We start from the raw sequence: 19,594 nt of genomic DNA on the forward strand, positions 1-19,594 counted from the left end.
AGATCCACCCATGGCGTTTGTTTACATTCAGTGAGCTACGGTGTGTAGTGAAGCATGTTTAGCTATTCCTCGTCTTGCAGAGATGATACTTGTAAGAAACTTACGTTATTTGTCGCCATGGAGGCGAGGATTAGTGTGAGAATAATTGTAGCTAAGTTATCACAAAACGTTGTGTTGCCATGAGTTCCCGGCAAGAGGACAAAAGCTGTCTTTGATCTTACCAATCAAAAGGCTTTTTGTCTTGACCCGAGATCTACAAAGCGGTGGGGAAGCAGGACCTGACCACCCTCCAGGCACCTTTTCTTTGAACTGTTTTGTAACCAAAGGCGACGGCTGTTTACGACCCTTCTCCCCTTGCCATGTACTTGTCATGTCTGTGTGATCATGTTTTGTTTGGCCATGTACTTTTTTGGATTTTGTCAGTTCCTGTTTTTTCACTCCCTTCCATGACAACCCATTAGTTTTCACCTGCCTTCATGTCACACACCTGATTCATTTGCACTCACGCACCTGTTGTTAATCATGCCTGTGTTATTTAAGCTTTTCATTTTCTGTTGGTCGGCCTGCGACATCACACCCCTGACACTCTGCTTCATGCCATGTTTACGTTTCATGCCCAGTTCACGCTGCTTGCTTCATAGTCCATGCCAAGTAAGTTTTTGTTTATTAATGCCACAGTTAGTGTTTTTGTTTCATTGTTCATAGTTTCTGCCTTTGTGCAAGTTTTGTGTTTATAGCCAAGTTTTGTACCTCCACTGTGAGCGCCTTTTATACGGTCACCGTCAGTGTAACCTGTATCTCTGTTGGCCAAGTATGCTTTGCATTCACTTGTGTGTGCGTGCTGAAGTCGCTCATATCTTGTGACTGGGCCGGCACGTTGTCGGAATGGAAAGCAGACGTGACGACAGCTCGTGGAGGACGATAAACGCAGTGCCTTTAAAGCACGCCCCCAAGACTGTGGACTACGAGATATAATGACTGATGAACAACTTCGTTCGATAATGAAGGTTGCCTCAGCTCAAAGCCTGAGCCCCGACATTAATGAACTAGCATCCAAGAAAAGATGGCAGGTATCTGGCTTGGGCACATCAGATTAGATCAGTGTGTTGCAAACTGAGCAGTTTAAAGTCCTGAATGGTTAGTTTATTCATTGTTATTTTTTATTTTCTAATTTATTAGCCTGTGGAAGTTAATGTTGATATTTACCTCAGAAGGCTGCAAATAGAAAAGAGGCATTAAATTGTTATTTAAATTGTATTTGATATGCCATTGATATTTTTTAATTATTATTACCGGTATTATTGTATGAAACTCGATTTTGCATGTCACTATAAAGTTATATAAGCCTGAATGTAAAATTTAAGATTTAAACAAATATATACTATTAAACAAATCAACATGTATTACAATTACTGAGAAATTGTGTCATTGAGTATTCCAAGGCACCGGGAATTGGTACTGTATCGGTTAATATTTGAAAGAAAACCCTTTTCTTAATATAAAACTGCATGATATCATTGCTTGTGACAATCACAGAGTCCAGAGTAAAGATTCATTTGGCAAAATTAGCATTGACCTGATTTTTTCAGGAGAAATATTGAACATGTTTATTATCTACAAACATCGGCCCAGATAATTTCCAAGCAAGAGGGGGTAAAGCAGTAGAAAAAAAAAAAGCTTACACCTGGGATAATCTTTAAACAACATTTATCATCTGGGTTTAACTGACATTAGTGGGTGGTTGTGTCTTTTTTAGTACATATTAACTGTATTGTACAATTATTTCACAAATAGTTAATACATAAGTCATTTGAAGTATCTCCAAAAAGTACACCTGGTGAACATAAGTTTAGAGAGAGGTTGTTACAATTTTTAACAAGCGTCACCACTTTTGCAAATGGATGTTTTTGTTTTTGTTTTTTTTTTGAATGAAGGCAAAAGGTCACAGACGAGCGTATGACTCATGCATTAACAGTCTTTCACAGTGCAGAGTTACATAAGATAGTGATGTAGACCAGAACGGATTTCATTGAGTAAAAATAGAGACAATTGTCACAAAAAGGAAGTGATCATTTCACACAACTTTTGATGACTCCCCCACAAAAGTAAAGGTAACACATCTTGGGCATACTTACATTTGTGAGAAACAACTTGGTCAAAGGAATGGGACCATTGGACGACCTCTTCTGTCGACAATCTGATGGAGAGAGGAACAAATATCATTCAGAATGAACACAACCTTTTTCTATTATGGTTACAAATGAATATATTTGTATATAGAGTGTGTACATGTGTGTATGTGTATATATATATATATATATATATATATATATATATATATATATATATATATATATATATATATATATATATATATATATATATATATGATGTATATTATATTGTTATTATACAAACCCCGTTTCCAAATGAGTTGGGAAATTGTGTTGGATGTAAATATAAATGGAATACAATGATTTGCAAATCCTTTTCAACCCATATTCAGTTGAATGTGCCTCAGGGGTCAGCAACCCAAAACGTTGAAATTCAAAAAAAAAATCTGTCTGGAGCCGCAAAAAATGAAAAGCCGTATAAAAGTGTTATCATGATGTAAGTGTTGATATAATAATAAAACTATAATAGCCTACTATCAAAATGACTTTAAAAGTCTAATATAAGTCTTATAAGGAAGACAACACATGGTGTAAGTGTCTATAATAGCTATATTAGCCTACTATCAAAATTACTTTAAAAGTCTTATATAAGTCTTATAATGAAGGCAACACATGACCTAAGTGTTTATATTAGCTATATTAGCCTACTATCAAAATGACTTTAAAAGTCTTATATAAGTCTTATAAGGAAGACATTTATGGCATTAATGTATTGTATTAGATGTGTATGGACATTGATAAGACATAGATCCAAAATAACAAAGTCTTTGTTTTAAAGTGGTTGTGTCTTGGAAAGTATGCCAGTGTTGTTAACCACCTACTTTGTGGAAACAGGCACTTTTAGATTATATTTTAAATTATTCTTTTAAATTATTATTTTTGAATTGTCCATCTTGATTGTGTATGTTGACAATTCAGTTCATTGGTGCATGTGTGAGGAGTTAAATATTTTCAAATGCCAAACTTTCACATTTCCCTTCTTACAGACCAAATAAATGTTTTTTGACGGACAAACCCCCACAACTGGCCAGAATAAATGTGTACAGTAGTATATTAATGTAGAATTACCTCCCCTATCACATTTTGATTGGTATATTTTCTGAAAACGTTAGAGTGGAGGGAGATGTTGTCGGCGCTGCCTGCAGGAGTAAAGGTCACCGCCTCTGTCCATGGTGCTGAGGACAGAGCACCATCAGACGGGGGGGCGTGGCAGTGCTGACGGTGAGACACAGCTGGCAGGTGATTAGATTTCACAGGCGGTACGTGTTAATCTAATCATCTATTGCAGTGATTCTTAACCTTGTTGGAGGTACCGAACCCCACCAGTTTCAAATGCGCATTCACCGAACCCTTCTTTAGTGAAAAATATTATTATATATATATTTTTTAAATTCAAGACAAAGTTATATGTTTTTTTATTGGTGCACAAAATAAAATGTGCATGAACATCACCTTGTTCCAAGAACAAAACCAACACAGTGCATGAACTCACATCAAATTACTGTCAGGTTCAAACACCGAACTATCTATTACACAAGACAAGAAGAAGGAATCAAGCAGAGACAAAGTTGAATTTTACTCTTGAGGAGAGATGTATTGGGCTGCACACTCAGTTACAGTTTCCCCCTACGCTCTAAGGTACAGTCCCACGTTCTCCTCTATTTATTCGGGAGTCTCCTAGTTAACATCACTGAGGCTGCTATTGCAAGAAGCCCCAGTAGACACAATACGTGATTATTCAGAATGGAAAGGTGCTGACACTCGTGATTTCGCCCGGTCTCTGTTTTGTCTGCGTTGAGGTACTCGATGTCCGTCCTTGGCTGTCAGCAGGCCGGGTCTGGAAACAAACTGCTGACACGAGACAACTCGCAAAGCAAGATTACAAGTGGTGCCTTTGCACAGATAGAAAAGTACAACTTCAGCACAATTGATAACAACTATAGCAACGGCCTTTCAGCATAAGAGTTGTGTGATGACGTATACATAATTATTCTAACATTTACACACCTGCAAATCAGATGGAAAATTAAAGGGAACATTGTTTGGGGGTATTGTCGGAGGCAGATATTTACATATATCCGAATTTAAGTGTTACTTCTTTTATTTCATAGTCATATTTGAAAACAGCTTGTGTTTTTCCATTTGTTCTCTTTCTGTTTGTCTGCAAGTAAACTGTGTGTGTTAACCTTGAAGCTTTGGAATGTTAGAAAGAGCGATAATTGGCATTTGTTTTGGCTAGAGAGACATGACTGCCTGCGACTTAAGAGGGGAGAGGGTTTGGTCAGGGGGGGCAGACCATCTTGGGGACGCGATAGAATGTTCTATGCTGGACTGGTCTGAATGTATATGCAAAGCTTTGCAAATATATTACAAAATACCTATTCTGTCTCTGGTGGTTTTTCTACTCAGCTTTAAGTGTCGTAAAGAGCTTGGGAGCGACTTGTGACTTGAATTCCCTGGGAGGAACAACTGGTCCAAAACGCAACAATTTGGGGGCTCGTCCGGGATCGTTTGCGTCACCGCACTGGGCGCCTCTTGGCGCCGATCTCCGCCTGTCCAGGTTCGAGGATCTGAACCCGACTCCCTTTCGTTCGACCGGGGGCGACGTAGGACATATAGTCCAAAACGCAACAGTATCCATAACATGGGGATAGGGAGAATGAACCAGGACCTTCGTATTGTGAGGCACACGCACTAACCCCTGTACCGCCGCTCTGCCCATGAATGGTTATAAATTAACAAAAATATGGGAACTCACTTCACACATCTGGCAGTGGTTTCATGGGCTGGAGGCAGGAACTCGGAGAAGTCACCGTAGGAGTCAGACTTGCGGGAAAAACATCCGAGTCTGGTTTTCATGGCAGTAATCCTGCAGAATACATACGAAACCAATGTTTACATTTGAAGGATTATCTCATTTTACTGTGCAATAGGTTTGTCCCGATACCAATATTTTGGTACATGTACTAAAATGTATTTCGATACGTTTCTAAATAAAAGGGACCACAAAAAATTGGCTTTATTTTAAGAACAAGTTTGTCCTCAAATAAAGTAGTATGTGCAGTGATTTCTCCAGATTCTTTGAACCCTTTAATGATATTATGGACCGTAGATGGTGAAATCCCTAAATTCCTTGCAATAGCTGGTTGAGAAAGGTTTTTCTTAAACTGTTCAAAAATTTGCTCATGCATTTGTTGACAAAGTGGTGACCCTCGCCCCATCCTTGTTTGTGAATGACTGAGCATTTCATGGAATCTACTTTTACACCCAATCATGGCACCCACCTGTTCCCAATTAGCCTGCACACCTGTGGGATGTTCCAAATAAGTGTTTGATGAGCATTCCTCAACTTTATCAGTATTTATTGCCACCTTTCCCAACTTCTTTGTCACGTGTCGCTGGCATCAAATTCTAAAGTTAATGATTATTTGCAAAAAAAAAAATGTTTATCAGTTTGAACATCAAATATGTTGTCTTTGTAGCATATTCAACTGAATATGGGTTGAAAAGGATTTTCAAATCATTGTATTCCTTTTATATTTACATCTAACACAATTTCCCAACTCATATGGAAACGGGGTTTGTATATTTGTTTGGCTGTAAATAGTCTATAGAAGTAATTGTCAACCGTACCACAGCTCCTACTAGTGGTACGCCAAATAATCACTTAGTTAAATCTAATATTAAATATTCTGACACAATGTTACTGTTCAAACCGTGTGTAATGTTACAGTAGCCAAAATATTAAATATACTTGTTAAATAAAACCTCTACATTATTTTTAATGAATACATAGGCCTACTACGCTACTGTATTTTAATACAGTAGCGTATATATATAAATGGGGCGATATAGCTCGGTTGGTAGAGTGGCCGTGCCAGCAACTTGAGGGTTCCAGGTTCGATCCCCGCTTCCGCCATCCTAGTCACTGCCGTTGTGTCCTTGGGCAAGACACGTTACCCACCTGCTCCCAGTGCCACCCACACTGGTTTAAATGTAACTTAGATATTGGGTTTCACTATGTAAAAGCGTTTTGAGTCACTAGAGAAAAGCGCTATATAAAATATAATTCACTTGACTAATTTACTAATAGTGGTCATTAAGTGGTACAGCTAATTTGGAATTTGATGCCTGCAACATCTTTCAAAAAAGCTGGCACAAGTGGCAAAAAAGACTGAGAAAGTTGAGGAATGCTCATTGAACACTTATTTGGAACATCCCACTGGGGAACAGGCTAATTGGGAACAGGTGGGTGCCATGATTGGGTATAAAAGCAGCTTCCATGAAATGCTCAGTCATTCACAAACAAGGATGGGGCGAGGGTCACCACTTTGTCAACAAATGCGTGAGCAAATTGTCCAACAGTTTAAGAACAACATTTCTCAACGAGCTATTGCAAGGAATTTAGGGATTTCACCATCTACAGTCCGTAATATCATCAAAATGTTCAGAGAATCTGGAGAAATCACTGCACGTAAGCGGCAAGCCCTTGACTTTCGATCTCTCAGGCGGTACTGCATCAAAAAGCGACATAAGTGTGTAAAGGATATCACCTCATGGGCTCAGGAACACTTCAAAAAACCACTGTCAGTAACTACAGTTGGTCGCTACATCTGTAAATGCAAGTCAAAAGTCTACTATGCAAAGCTAAAGCCATTTATCAACAACACCCAGAAACGCAAAGTAGAAAAATGACGAGTCCACACTTCAAATTGGTTTTGGAAACTGTGGACGTTGTGTCCTCCGGAACAAAGAGGAAAGGAACCATCCGGATTGTTCTTGGTGCAAAGTTGAAAAGCCAGCATCTGTGATGGCATGGGGGTGTATTAGTGCCCAAGACATGGGTAACTTACACATCTGTGAAGGCACCATTAATGCTGAAAGGTACATACGGGTTTTGGAGCAACATATGTTGCCATTCAAGCAACGTTATCATGGACGCCCCTGCTTATTTCAGCAAGACAATGCCAAACTACGTGTTACAACAGCGTGGCTTCATAGTAAAAGAGTGCAGGTACTAGACTGGCCTGCCTGTAGTCGAGACCTGTCTCCCATTGAAAATGTGTGGCGCATTATGAAGTCTAAAATACCACAACGGAGACCCCCGGACTGTTGAACAACTTAAGCTGCACATCAAGCAAGAATGGGAAAGAATTCCACCTGAAAAGCTTCAAAAAATGGTCTCCTCAGTTCCCAAACGTTTACTGAGTGTTGTTAAAAGGAAAGGGCATGTAACACAGTGGTAAAAATGCCCCTGTGCCAAGTTTTTTGCAATGTCTTGCTGCCATTAAATTCTAAGTTAATGATTATTTGTAAAAAAAAAAAATTAAGTTTCTCAGTTTGAACATTAAATATCTTGTCTTTGCAGTCTATTCAATTGAATATAAATTGAAAAGGATTTGCAAATTATTGTGCTTTTAGTGTGCGCCTGCCTTCTCTTTGTTTGCACATGTGTTTTTTTAGTGATTCGTCCTCGGCTAGAGGCGGACCTTGTGGCACACCTGCTCGCAATTAGCTCGCCAGTATTTAGGCTCGTCACTCACAGCTTGACCTTGCCGGTTAACGTTTCCTGAACCCCGCACGTGCATGTGCCTGCTTCGCCTCGTCAGTCTTGGTACGTTGCCTTTTCTTAGTCCTGTTAATCTTAACCTCTTTGTGTTTGTTTCCTGGCCTCCTTGATTTAAAGAGGACTTATGCTGTGCTTATGTTTGTATTCATGGTGTGTCAAGGATTTTGACACTCTTGGGTTCAAGCATGAGATTAATCACAAAAAATATAGCATTTTCATGTAAAAACGCAGATTAATCATGCAATGTATGTGGACATCACATACTCACTTACCCTAAATGCGAATATCTACCAAAAAGGTGGTGTGGGTTGTATACAGCGTGGCTTGGATGGTAGAGCGGCCGTGCCTGCAACTTGAGGGTTCCAGGTTCGATCCCAGCTTCCGCCATCCCAGCCACTGCCGTCGTGTTCTTGGGCAAGACACTTCATTTACCTTGCTCCCAGTGTAGCTTAAAACAGTAGATTATGGGTATCACTATGTAAAGCGCTTTGAGTGTCTAGAGAAAAGCGCTATTGTGGAGGTTGCCCTCTAGTGGGTTCTTCAGACCACCACCCGCTGCCAGGAGATCCCGGAATTCAGGGTATAACACTGTTTTATTTTCATTCAATAGGGCAGGGTTTTTGCTTTCCAGCAAAATGTATTTTCTACGTCTGTGTCTCACTCTCGCTCTCTGGCTCCCACTCCAACTGCGTGTCTCAACCCGGCTGCTGCTAATAAAGGCGACTGGTGATTAGATAACCAGGCCCACCTAGGCCATCTACACCATACTTGCCAACCCTCCCGAATTTTCCGGGAGACTCCCGAAATTCAGCGCCTCTCCCGAAAACCTCCCGGGACAAATATTATCCCGAAAATCTCCCGATTTTCAGCCGGAGCTGGAGGCCACGCCCCCTCCAGCTCCATGCGGACCTGAGTGAGGACAGCCTTTTCTTTATGACAACAGGGTGACAAGAACTAAATCATCCAGACTAGAGATACATTGTATTATGTTTATCTTACCTAAAAATAAATATATTTATTAATTAAAAAAAAAAAATAAATTTTTACTATATTTTGCTAAAAACATCAAAATTAATTGTATTTTTATTTATTTTTTCTGACTCCTTATTACATCCAGCCATAGAATTATACATTAAAATAAATATATTTGAAATCATTAATTTTAAATGATCATAATAATTAATTTTAAATGACCATATTTAATTATTAAAATAATTACTTGTTTATCAACAACTTTAGCATTTTATTCATTACATTTTGAAGCTCTCAGAAGCCAAGTTATGTTATATTCCTTAAGATTTATTTATGCAAGTTTGAAGTATCAATTATCTAAACACAGTTTTGTTTGCATACTTTCAGGATATATATATATATATATATATATATATATATATATATATATATATATATATATATATATATATATATATATATATATATATATATATATATATATATATATGTATGAAATACTTGACTTGGTGAATTCTAGCTGTCAATATACTCCTCCCCTCTTAACCACGCCCCCCCTCAACCACGCCCCCGTCCCGACCACGCCCCCCCCACCTCCCGAAATCGGAGGTCTCAAGATTGGCAAGTATGATCTACACGCCTGTCGTTGTCTTCGAGGCCGGTCCTGGCACACCCCGTTCCGCGGCAGGCCCGCAGGCCACGCCCCCCTCCACAGCTATATAAATATAATTCACTTCAGATCAAGTCAATGCATAAATCAGTGCAAAAATTAATGAGCAGACTCCGACTGTTGTTTGCGCTGGAAAATGTTGGTTCAAAATACATTATGACGAAACTTTGGATACAACTATTACCAAGTATCAAAACAACAACAAAAAAAGACATGCATTCAAGTAAAACATGTGAAAAAAATATTTTATGTTGCCATCCAAGCAACGTTATCATGGACGCCCCTGCTTATTTCAGCAAGACAATTCCAAGCCACATTCTGCACGTGTTACAACAGCGTGGCTTCAAAGTAAAAGAGTGCGGGTACTAGACTGGCCTGCCTGTAGTCCAGACCTGTCTCCCATTGAAAATGTGTGGCGCATTAAGAAGCATAAAATACGACAATGGAGACCCCGGACTGTTGAACAACATAGTTCCTGAGTTTATAAACATACAGGTAAAAGCCAGTAAATTAGAATATTTTGAAAAACTTGATTTATTTCAGTAATTGCATTCAAAAGGTGTAACTTGTACATTATATTTATTCATTGCACACAGACTGATGCATTCAAATGTGTATTTCATTTAATTTTGATGATTTGAAGTGGCAACAAATGAAAATCCAAAATTCCGTGTGTCACAAAATTAGAATATTACTTAAGGCTAATACAAAAAAGGGATTTTTAGAAATGTTGTCCAACTGAAAAGTATGAAAATGAAAAATATGAGCATGTACAATACTCAATACTTGGTTGGAGCTCCTTTTGCCTCAATTACTGCGTTAATGCGGCGTGGCATGGAGTCGATGAGTTTCTGGCACTGCTCAGGTGTTATGAGAGCCCAGGTTGCTCTGATAGTGGCCTTCAACTCTTCTGCGTTTTTGGGTCTGGCATTCTGCATCTTCCTTTTCACAATACCCCACAGATTTTCTATGGGGCTAAGGTCAGGGGAGTTGGCGGGCCAATTTAGAACAGAAATACCATGGTCCGAAAACCAGGCACGGGTAGATTTTGCGCTGTGTGCAGGCGCCAAGTCCTGTTGGAACTTGAAATCTCCATCTCCATAGAGCAGGTCAGCAGCAGGAAGCATGAAGTGCTCTAAAACTCGCTGGTAGACGGCTGCGTTGACCCTGGATCTCAGGAAACAGAGTGGACCGACACCAGCAGATGACATGGCACCCCAAACCATCACTGATGGTGGAAACTTTACACTAGACTTCAGGCAACGTGGATCCTGTGCCTCTCCTGTCTTCCTCCAGACTCTGGGACCTTGATTTCCAAAGGAAATGCAAAATTTGCATGGTTGGGTGATGGTTTGGGGTGCCATGTCATCTGCTGGTGTCGGTCCACTCTGTTTCCTGAGATCCAGGGTCAACGCAGCCGTCTACCAGCAAGTTTTAGAGCACTTCATGCTTCCTGCTGCTGACCTGCTCTATGGCCAACATTTCTAAAAATCCCTTTTTTGTATTAGCCTTAAGTAATATTCTAATTTTGTGACACACGGAATTTTGGATTTTCATTTGTTGCCACTTCAAATCATCAAAATTAAATGAAATAAACATTTGAATGCATCAGTCTGTGTGCAATGAATAAATATAATGTACAAGTTACACCTTTTGAATGCAATTACTGAAATAAATCAAGTTTTTCAAAATATTCTAATTTACTGGCTTTTACCTGTAATGTTCATTTTTAAAAAACGAAGGAAGATTTTGTGATGCTAAAAAATATCGATTTAATCATAGTAGTATCGACTTGATACGCTCCTGTACTTGGTATCATTACAGTGGATTTCAGGTGTTTGTTTACATTTAGTGAGCTACGGTGTGTAGTGAAGCATGTTTAGCTATTCCTCGTCCTGCAGGAATGATACTTGTAAGACACTTACTTTACTTGTCTTTATTTGAGGCGAGGATTAGTGATTTAGAAGTAGCTAAAACAATGCAGACAGGTTTTGGAGCAACATATGTTGCCATCCAAGCAACGTTATCATGGACGCCCCTGCTTATTTCAGCAAGACAATGCCAAGCCACGTGTTACGACAGCGTGGCTTCTTAGTAAAATAGTGCGGGTACTAGACTGGCCTGCCTGTAGTCTCCCATTGAAATTGTGTGGCGCATTATGAAGCCAAAAATACCACAATGGACTGTTGAACAACTTAAGCTGTACATCAAGCAAGAATGGGAAATATTTCCACCTGAAAATCTTTAAAAAATTGGTCTCCTCAGTTCCCAAACGTTTACTGAGTGTTGTTAAAAGGAAAGGCCATGTAACACAGTGGTAAAAATGTCCCTGTGCCAACTTTTTTGCAATGTGTTGCTGCCATTAAATTCTAAGTTAGTGATTATTTGCAAAAAAAAAAGAACGTTCTTAGTTCGAACATTAAATATCTTGTCTTTGCAGTCTATTTAATTGAATATAAGTTGAAAAGGATTTGCAAATCATTGTATTCTGTTTTTATTTACGATTTACACAACGTGCCAACTTCACTGGTTTTGGGTTTTTGTACAAATTGCAAGAAATAACATTTATATAACACAACATTACACTTAGGTTGCATTCTGTTTCGGGATGGCGAGGTGATGGCCTGCATGCTATTTTAAGGCACTTTCAACAAATCGAGGAAAATGGGTCAGAGCGTAAACATTCTGTGCCAGCGGATTGTCTTTGCTGCACTTCGGCTGCGTGGTGCGCCCCGCAAATAGCCCTGTTACATATTGTATGCTACACTTAGAACTGGTGCACCGGGGGGAGTGCAGATGTGCGTGTAATCTGTGAGTCATAATCTCAAAGTGAACTTCATTTACTAATGACTTGTTATTTTTAGCCCGGATTTGAGATGTGTGCACATTAGATGGATAGCAATGACACATTTTATGTTTTCCATTACAAAAGCCTAAGAGAGAATAATGCATTTAATTCAGATTGCATTCATCTTCTCAATGCATCAGTGTTTTATTTCTATGGGACTCTGATATTTGGGTGGCATGGCCCACTTACTTGCTGCCTTCTTACTATTATTCTATATTCTGTGACAAATGCCCTTCAAAACATGCAAGTAGTGTCAATCTACAGAGTTTTTATGTGTTAGGGCTTTGCTTGTCCTTTTATCTGCACTGCAAAAAGTCAGTGTTCAAAAACAAGAAAAAAAATACAAAAATTTGTTGTTTTTTTAAATTTGAACTAAGCAAAATTATCTGCCAATAGAACAAGAAAATTCGGCTTGTCAAGACTTTCTAAAACAAGTAAAATTAACTAACGTCAATGAACCCAAAAATACATTTGGGTGGCATGACCCACTTACTTGCTGCCTTTTTACTATTATTCTATATTCTGTGACAAATGCCCTTCAAAACATGCAGGTATGTCAATCTACAGAGTTTTTATGTGTTAGGGCTTTGCTTGTCTTTTTCTCTGCACTGCAAAAAGTCAGTGTTCAAAAACAAGAAAAAAAATATAAAAATTAGGGATATTTTATTTGAACTAAGCAAAAATATCTGCCAATAGAACAAGAAAATGCGTCTTGTCAAGACTTTCCATAACAAGTAAAATTAGCTAACCTCAATGAACCCAAAAATACATTTGGATGGCATGACCCACTTACTTGTTGCCTTCTTACTATTATTCTATATTTTGTGACAAATGCCCTTCAAAACATGCAAGTAGTGTCAATCTACAGAGTTTTTACGTGTTAGGGCTTTGCTTGTCTTTTTCTCTGCACTGCAAAAAGTCAGTGTTCAAAAACAAGAAAAAAAAATACAAAAATTAGGGGTATTTTATTTGAACTAAGCAAAAATATCTGCCAATAGAACAAGAAAATGCATCTTGTCAAGACTTTCCAAAACAAGTAAAATTAACTAATCTCAATGAACCCAAAAATACATTTGGGTGGCATGACCCACTTACTTGTTGCCTTCTTACTATTAATCTATATTTTGTGACAAATGCCCTTCAAAACATGCAAGTAGTGTCAATCTACAGAGTTTTTACGTGTTAGGGCTTTGCTTGTCTTTTTCTCTGCACTGCAAAAAGTCAGTGTTCAAAAACAAGAAAAAATAAAATAAAATTAGGGGTATTTTATTTGAACTAAGCAAAATGATTTGCCAATAGAACATGAAAATTCAGCTTGTTAAGACTTTCCAAAACAAGTAAAATTAGCTAACCTCAATGAACCCAAAAATACATTTGGGTGGCATGACCCACTTACTTGTTGCCTTCTTACTATTATTCTATATTCTGTGACAAATGCCCTTCAAAACATGCAAGTATGTCAAGCTACAGAGTTATTATGTGTTAGGGCTTTGCTTGTCCTTTTCTCTGCACTGCAAAAAGTCAGTGTTCAAAAACAAGAAAAAAAAAAAAATAGGGGTATTTTTATTGAACTAAGCAAAATTATCTGCCAATAGAACAAGAAAATTCAGCTTGTCAAGACTTTCCAAAACAAGTAAAATTAACTAACTTCAATGAACCCAAAAATACCTTAAAATAAGTATATTCTCACTAATAACAAGTGCACTTTTCTTGATAGAAAAAAAAAAGAAGAGACATTTTGCTCAATATGTTGAAAAATATTCTTAAATTAAATAAATGCTAGTGCCATTATCTTGACATAATGATATGCGCTCGGCATTACATTTCTTGAAACCAGCAAATTTATACTAAAAACTAATGTGTTGTTCTTAATGGAAAGGCAACAAGGCAACCGCTTGTTACTCTCGGGGTCTACTAGCCGCTCAGGCAAATCATATTGTCTAAAAATGCATTTTTCCATCGATAACATGACATCATCGCGCCAAGTGCATGCTCTTTCAGTCAATTAGTGCGCATATATACAGCCCGACCCCCGGCCAAAAAATGTTTTATTCCAATTTTTAAGAATTCATCTGAATGTGCATGATTTATTTCTGTTTCAAATAGTTTGAAATGTTAAATGTTTAAATATTAACTGTCCGTTTACTGTACTGTGCCAACTGTACTACTATATGAGTACATATTTTCTATTGTTTCATTGAAAATAATCCGTTTTAATTATGAGACACAATTGTGTCAAAGTCATGATTTTTTTGTTTCATGCTTGAAATAAGAAATTCTTACTTTAAAAAAGTCGTTTTATACTTGTGAGTGTTGATGACACAGCTGTGCAACAGTTGATATTCTAGTTTCAAGCATGTTTTACTCAATATAGGTCATACAATCTCAGCAAGCTGTAATATCTTACTAAGATGATTTAGAACCAAAACACTTAAAACAAGTAAAACACTCTAATATAAAGTCTGCTTAGTGAGAAGAATTATCTTATCAGACAGAAAATAAGCAAATATCACCCTTATTTGAGATATTTAATCTTACTTAGATTTCAGTTTTTGCAGTGTGCTTGCAACCTTTTCTCCGCCTTGCTCTCCCTCTCTTCTCCCTTCTTTCTTGTGATGAATCGGTATCTCAGCTGCCAGCGTGGCGCAGACACGTGCTGCTGCTGCTGAGCTATTTATAAAAAAAAAAAGTCCTAACAAATCCGTGTAGTCAGGAGGAAGCAGTGCATGTTCTATTCAGTCATGCAGCAAAGGCTGGCTCCTGGAGGGAAGAGGCTAAAAACAGCAACAGCCAGCAAGCGTCTCACACACACAGAGACAGACATGCCACTTGTATTTTAGAGAAGGAGAAACGTTGGTTTGGCCTACTTCATGGGTTGGTAGGTTCTTGTATAAGAATGTGGGTCTGGTGCAATGCAGGTTTTTGGATGATGAGCACGTCATGCAGGCCCGGCCCTAACCAATCTGGCGCCCTAGGCAAGATTTTAGGTGCCCCCCCCCCCCCCCACCCCCCACATCGGCAGTGAAGTGTATATACTCACAAGAAACCGAATAGCTTTGTCTTTGACCTTTTTTTTTTACTTACAACTATACCTAATATATAAAGGGGTGGAAAAGTGACTATTACCTGCAGGCATACTTGCCAACCCTCCCGAATTTTCCGGGAGACTCCCGAAATTCAGCGCCTATCCCGAAAACCTCCCGGGACAAATATTCTCCCGAAAATCTCCCGATTTTCAGCCGGAGCTGGAGGCCACGACCCCTCCAGCTCCATGCGGACCTGAGTGAGGACAGCCTTTTTTCACGACGGGAGGACAACAGGGTGACAAGAACTAAATCATCCAGACTAGAGATGAATGGTATTATTATGTTTATCTTACCTAAAAATAAATATATCTATTAATTAAAAAAAACAAACAACTAAATACATTTTTACTATATTTTGCTAAAAACATCAAAATTAATTGTATTTTTATTTGTATTTTTTCTGACTCCTTATTACATCCAGCCATAGAATTATACATTAAAATAAACATTTTGAAATAATTAATTTTAAATGATCATAATAATTCATTTAAAATGACCATATTTAATTATTAAAATAATTGCTTGTTTATCAACAACTTTAGCATTTTATTCATTACATTTTGAAGCTCTCAGAAGCCAAGTTATGTTAAATTCCTTACGATTTATTCATGCAAGTTTGAAGTATCAATTAGCTAAACACAATTTTGTTTGTATATTTTCAGGATGTAGAATCGTGAATTCTAGCTGTCAATATACTCCTCCCCTCTTAACCACGCCCCGACCCCAACCACGCCCCACCCCACCCCCGACCCCCCACCCCACCTCCCGAAATCGGAGGTCTCAAGGTTGGCAAGTATACCTGCAGGGCAAACATTAGCTAACCAGAAGGCAATAACAATGTAAACAAAAAACACCTGCTTAAAAGATCTAATACAAATGTCCCTGAGGAATGTAAGGTGGGAGTACTGTAATTACCTAACGTTACATTATTATTTTCCATAACAATTTAGCCCCCTACACAATGAACCCGACGTTAAAACAGAACTCGCTTTTTATTGATTAGCAATTGCCGAATCATGTAACATTAGCTTAATGCTAAAAAGCCAGGTTACTATCACATTCTGTAACAGACAAATAATTTCATGTAGGCTAACGTTACCTACCTGCTACCTCTGTCTTTTCTCGTTTCTCCTCCTTTTCTTTTCTCTTTTTTCTTCCCTGGGCACCTGACAGTTTTGGCCGTTTTGACATCTTGTGTTGATTTTTTGATGTGGTGACGTCCAAAAAGAGTCATGATACGGGAAGGGAGGGGGCGCACCGTGCGGGGGCAGGGGGGGGGGCGTAATGTTGTAACAAATAATATTTATATTAAATAGGCTTTACTTTGCATTTTAATTAACGTGGGATTATTTTTTGTATTTAGAAATAATAGTACCAAATTTTTTTTATTTTATTTTTTTTTTCTCCAACATTTGTGGCACTGGCGTGGCGCCCCCTGATGGACGGCGCCCTTAGCATTTGCCTATACGGCCTATGCCACGGGCCGGCCCTGACGTCATGACATTGAGGTGCTTTTAGTTCTGAGGAAAAATAACAAAGTACATGATGCATTTTTTTTCTTTAATATTGCCTATTTTAGAGCTGGCAGTTTGTCACATGTATGTTTTTCACAGGCACAGTTCTCTGTTGTATTTATATATATATATATATATATATATATATATATATATATATATATATATATATATATATATATATATATATATATGTATATGTATATATGTGTATATATATATATATATATATATATATATGTGTGTGTGTGTGTGTGTGTGTGTGTGTGTGTGTGTGTATGTATGTACAGTACAATCCAAAACTTTGGACACACCTTCTCATTCAATGCATTTTTGTTATTTTCATGGCTATTTACATTGTAGATTGTCACTGAAGGCATCAAAACTATGAATGAGCACATGTGGAGTTATGTACTTTAACACAAAAAAAGTGAAATAACTGAAAATGTGTTTTCTATTCTGGTTTTCTTCAAAATAGCCACCCTTTGCGCTGATTACTGCTTTGCACACGCTTGGCATTCTCTCGATGAGCTTCAAGAGGTAGTCACCTGAAATGGTTTTCACTTCACAGGTGTCATAGTTTCGATGCCTTCAGTGACAATCTACAACAGGGGTGTCAAACTCAAATACAGAGTGGGCCAAAATTTAAAACTGAAGAAAGCCGCGGGCCAAGGTTGAACAAATTAACCTTTTTGATAGGGACCCAAACAAGTTTTGCATTGAATATTGAACAAGCAAGGCTTACATAACTTTATAGTGACATGCAAAATCGAGTTTCAAATAATAATAATAATAAAAAAATATCAATGGCATATCAAATACAATTTAAATAAAAATGGAATGCCTCTTTTCTATTTGCAGCCTTCTGAGGTAAATATCAACATTCACTTTTTTCACAGGCTAATAAATTTGAAAATAAAATAATGAATAAACCAACCATTCAGGACTTTAAACTGCTCAGTTTGCAACACACTGATCTAATCTGATGTGCCCAAGCCAGATACCTGCCATCTTTTCTTGGATGCTACTTCATTAATGTCGGGGCTCAGGCTTTGAGCTGAGGCAACCTTCATTATCGAACGAAGGTGTTCATCAGTCATTATATCTTGTATTCCACAGTCTTGGGGGCGTGCCTTACAGGCACTGCTTTTAACGTCACGTCCTCTTTTCATCCCTTCTAACAACGTGCCCGCCCAGTCACAAGATATGAGCGGCTCCTGTACGCTCACACACGTAAATGCAACGCATACTTCATCAACAGCGATACAGTTTACACTGAGAGTGGCCGTATAAGCAACTTTAACATTGTTAGAAATATACGCACCGTAACGCAACATAAACACAACAGAACAAATACCCAGAACCCTTTGGAGCACTAACTCTTCCGGGACGCTACAATACACACACACACAGACACATTCACACACCTTGTAACGTCCTGGAAGAGTTAGTGCTGCAAAGGGTTCTGGGTATTTGTTCTGTTGTGTTTATGTTGTGTTACTGTGCAGATGTTCTCCCGAAATGTGTTTGTCATTCTTGTTTGGTGTGGATTCACAGTGTGGCGCATATTAGTAACAGTGTTAAAGTTATTTATACGGGCACCGTCAGTGTAACCTGTATCGCTGAAGATCAAGTATGCATGGCATTCACTTCTGTGTGCTTGCCAAAATCAAAAATTTGGCCCGCGGGCCAGAGTTTGACACCCATGATCTACAAGATCAAAATATTCATGAAAATAAAGAAAACGCATTGAAATGAGAAGGTATGTTCAAACTTTTGGCCTTTACTGTATCTATATATATCTATATATATATATATATATATATATATATATATATATATATATATATATATATATATATATATATATATATATATATAGTTGAGGTTTCTGTTTTTAATCCGTCATACAGTGCTCATTACCAGGGTAGAGCGGAATATACGTTAGGTCAGGAAAAACACAGAGGCTATTTCATCCCTACAAGCCTGTTTCGCAAGTTTCCCTGCTCTTCAGGGGATTTCATATCCCCTGATGTACGAATGAAATAGCCTCTGTGTTTTTTCCTAACCAAACGTGTATATATATGTGTGTGTGTGTATATATATATATATATATATATATATATATGTGTATATATATATATATATATATATATATATATATATATATATATATATATATATATGTATGTATGTATGTGTATTATATATGTATAGTTGTGGTCAAAAGTTTACATACACTTGTAAAGAACATAATGTCATGGCTGTCTTGAGTTTCCAATAATTTAACTCTTATTTTGTTGTGATAGAGTGATTGGAGCACATACTTGTTGGTCACAAAAAACATTAATGAAGTTTGGTTCTTCTATGAATTTATAAAGATTCTACTGAAAATGCAACCAAATCTGCTGGGTCAAAAGTATACATACAGCAATGTTAATATTTGCTTACATGTCCCTTGGCAAGTTTCACTGCAATAAGGCACTTTTGGTAGCCATCCACAAGCTTCTGCTTAAAATTTTGACCACTCCTCTTGACAAAATTGGTGCAGTTCAGCTGAAATTGTTGTTTTTCAGACATGGACTTCTTCAGCATTGTCCACATGTTCTCAATGGGCGTTAAGTCAGGACTTTGGGAAGGCCATGCTAAAAACCTAATAATAGCCTGATTTAGCAATTCCTTTAGCACTTTTGACGTGTGTTTGGAGTCATTGTCCTGTTGGAACACCCAACTGCGCCAAAGACCCAACCTCCGTCCTGAA

At 37.9% G+C, this 19,594-nt stretch overlaps 1 protein-coding gene across 3 annotated transcripts in view; it reads right to left on the reverse strand.

Annotated features, from left to right (window-relative positions):
* The window catches only part of rgs8 (regulator of G protein signaling 8), a 48,105-nt gene that overhangs the window by 15,698 nt on the left and 12,813 nt on the right, over positions 1-19,594 (reverse strand). Inside the window, exons 1-3 of one of the 3 annotated variants that reach the window (XM_061975564.2) lie at positions 16,423-16,510; positions 4,933-5,043; positions 2,136-2,197 (exon numbers count right to left, since the gene is read on the reverse strand). In XM_061975564.2, the coding sequence (XP_061831548.2) occupies positions 2,136-2,197; positions 4,933-5,033 (163 nt within the window). In that variant the 5' untranslated portion in view covers positions 5,034-5,043; positions 16,423-16,510. Of the gene's footprint in view, positions 1-2,135; positions 2,198-4,932; positions 5,044-14,771; positions 14,830-16,422; positions 16,511-19,594 lie in introns of those variants that run through there. The other 2 variants (XM_061975565.2, XM_061975563.2) reach the window with 2 other exon arrangements.

The sequence above is a fragment of the Nerophis lumbriciformis genome, linkage group LG14 (genome assembly GCF_033978685.3).
Source record: "Nerophis lumbriciformis linkage group LG14, RoL_Nlum_v2.1, whole genome shotgun sequence".
NCBI lineage: Eukaryota > Metazoa > Chordata > Actinopteri > Syngnathiformes > Syngnathidae > Nerophis > Nerophis lumbriciformis.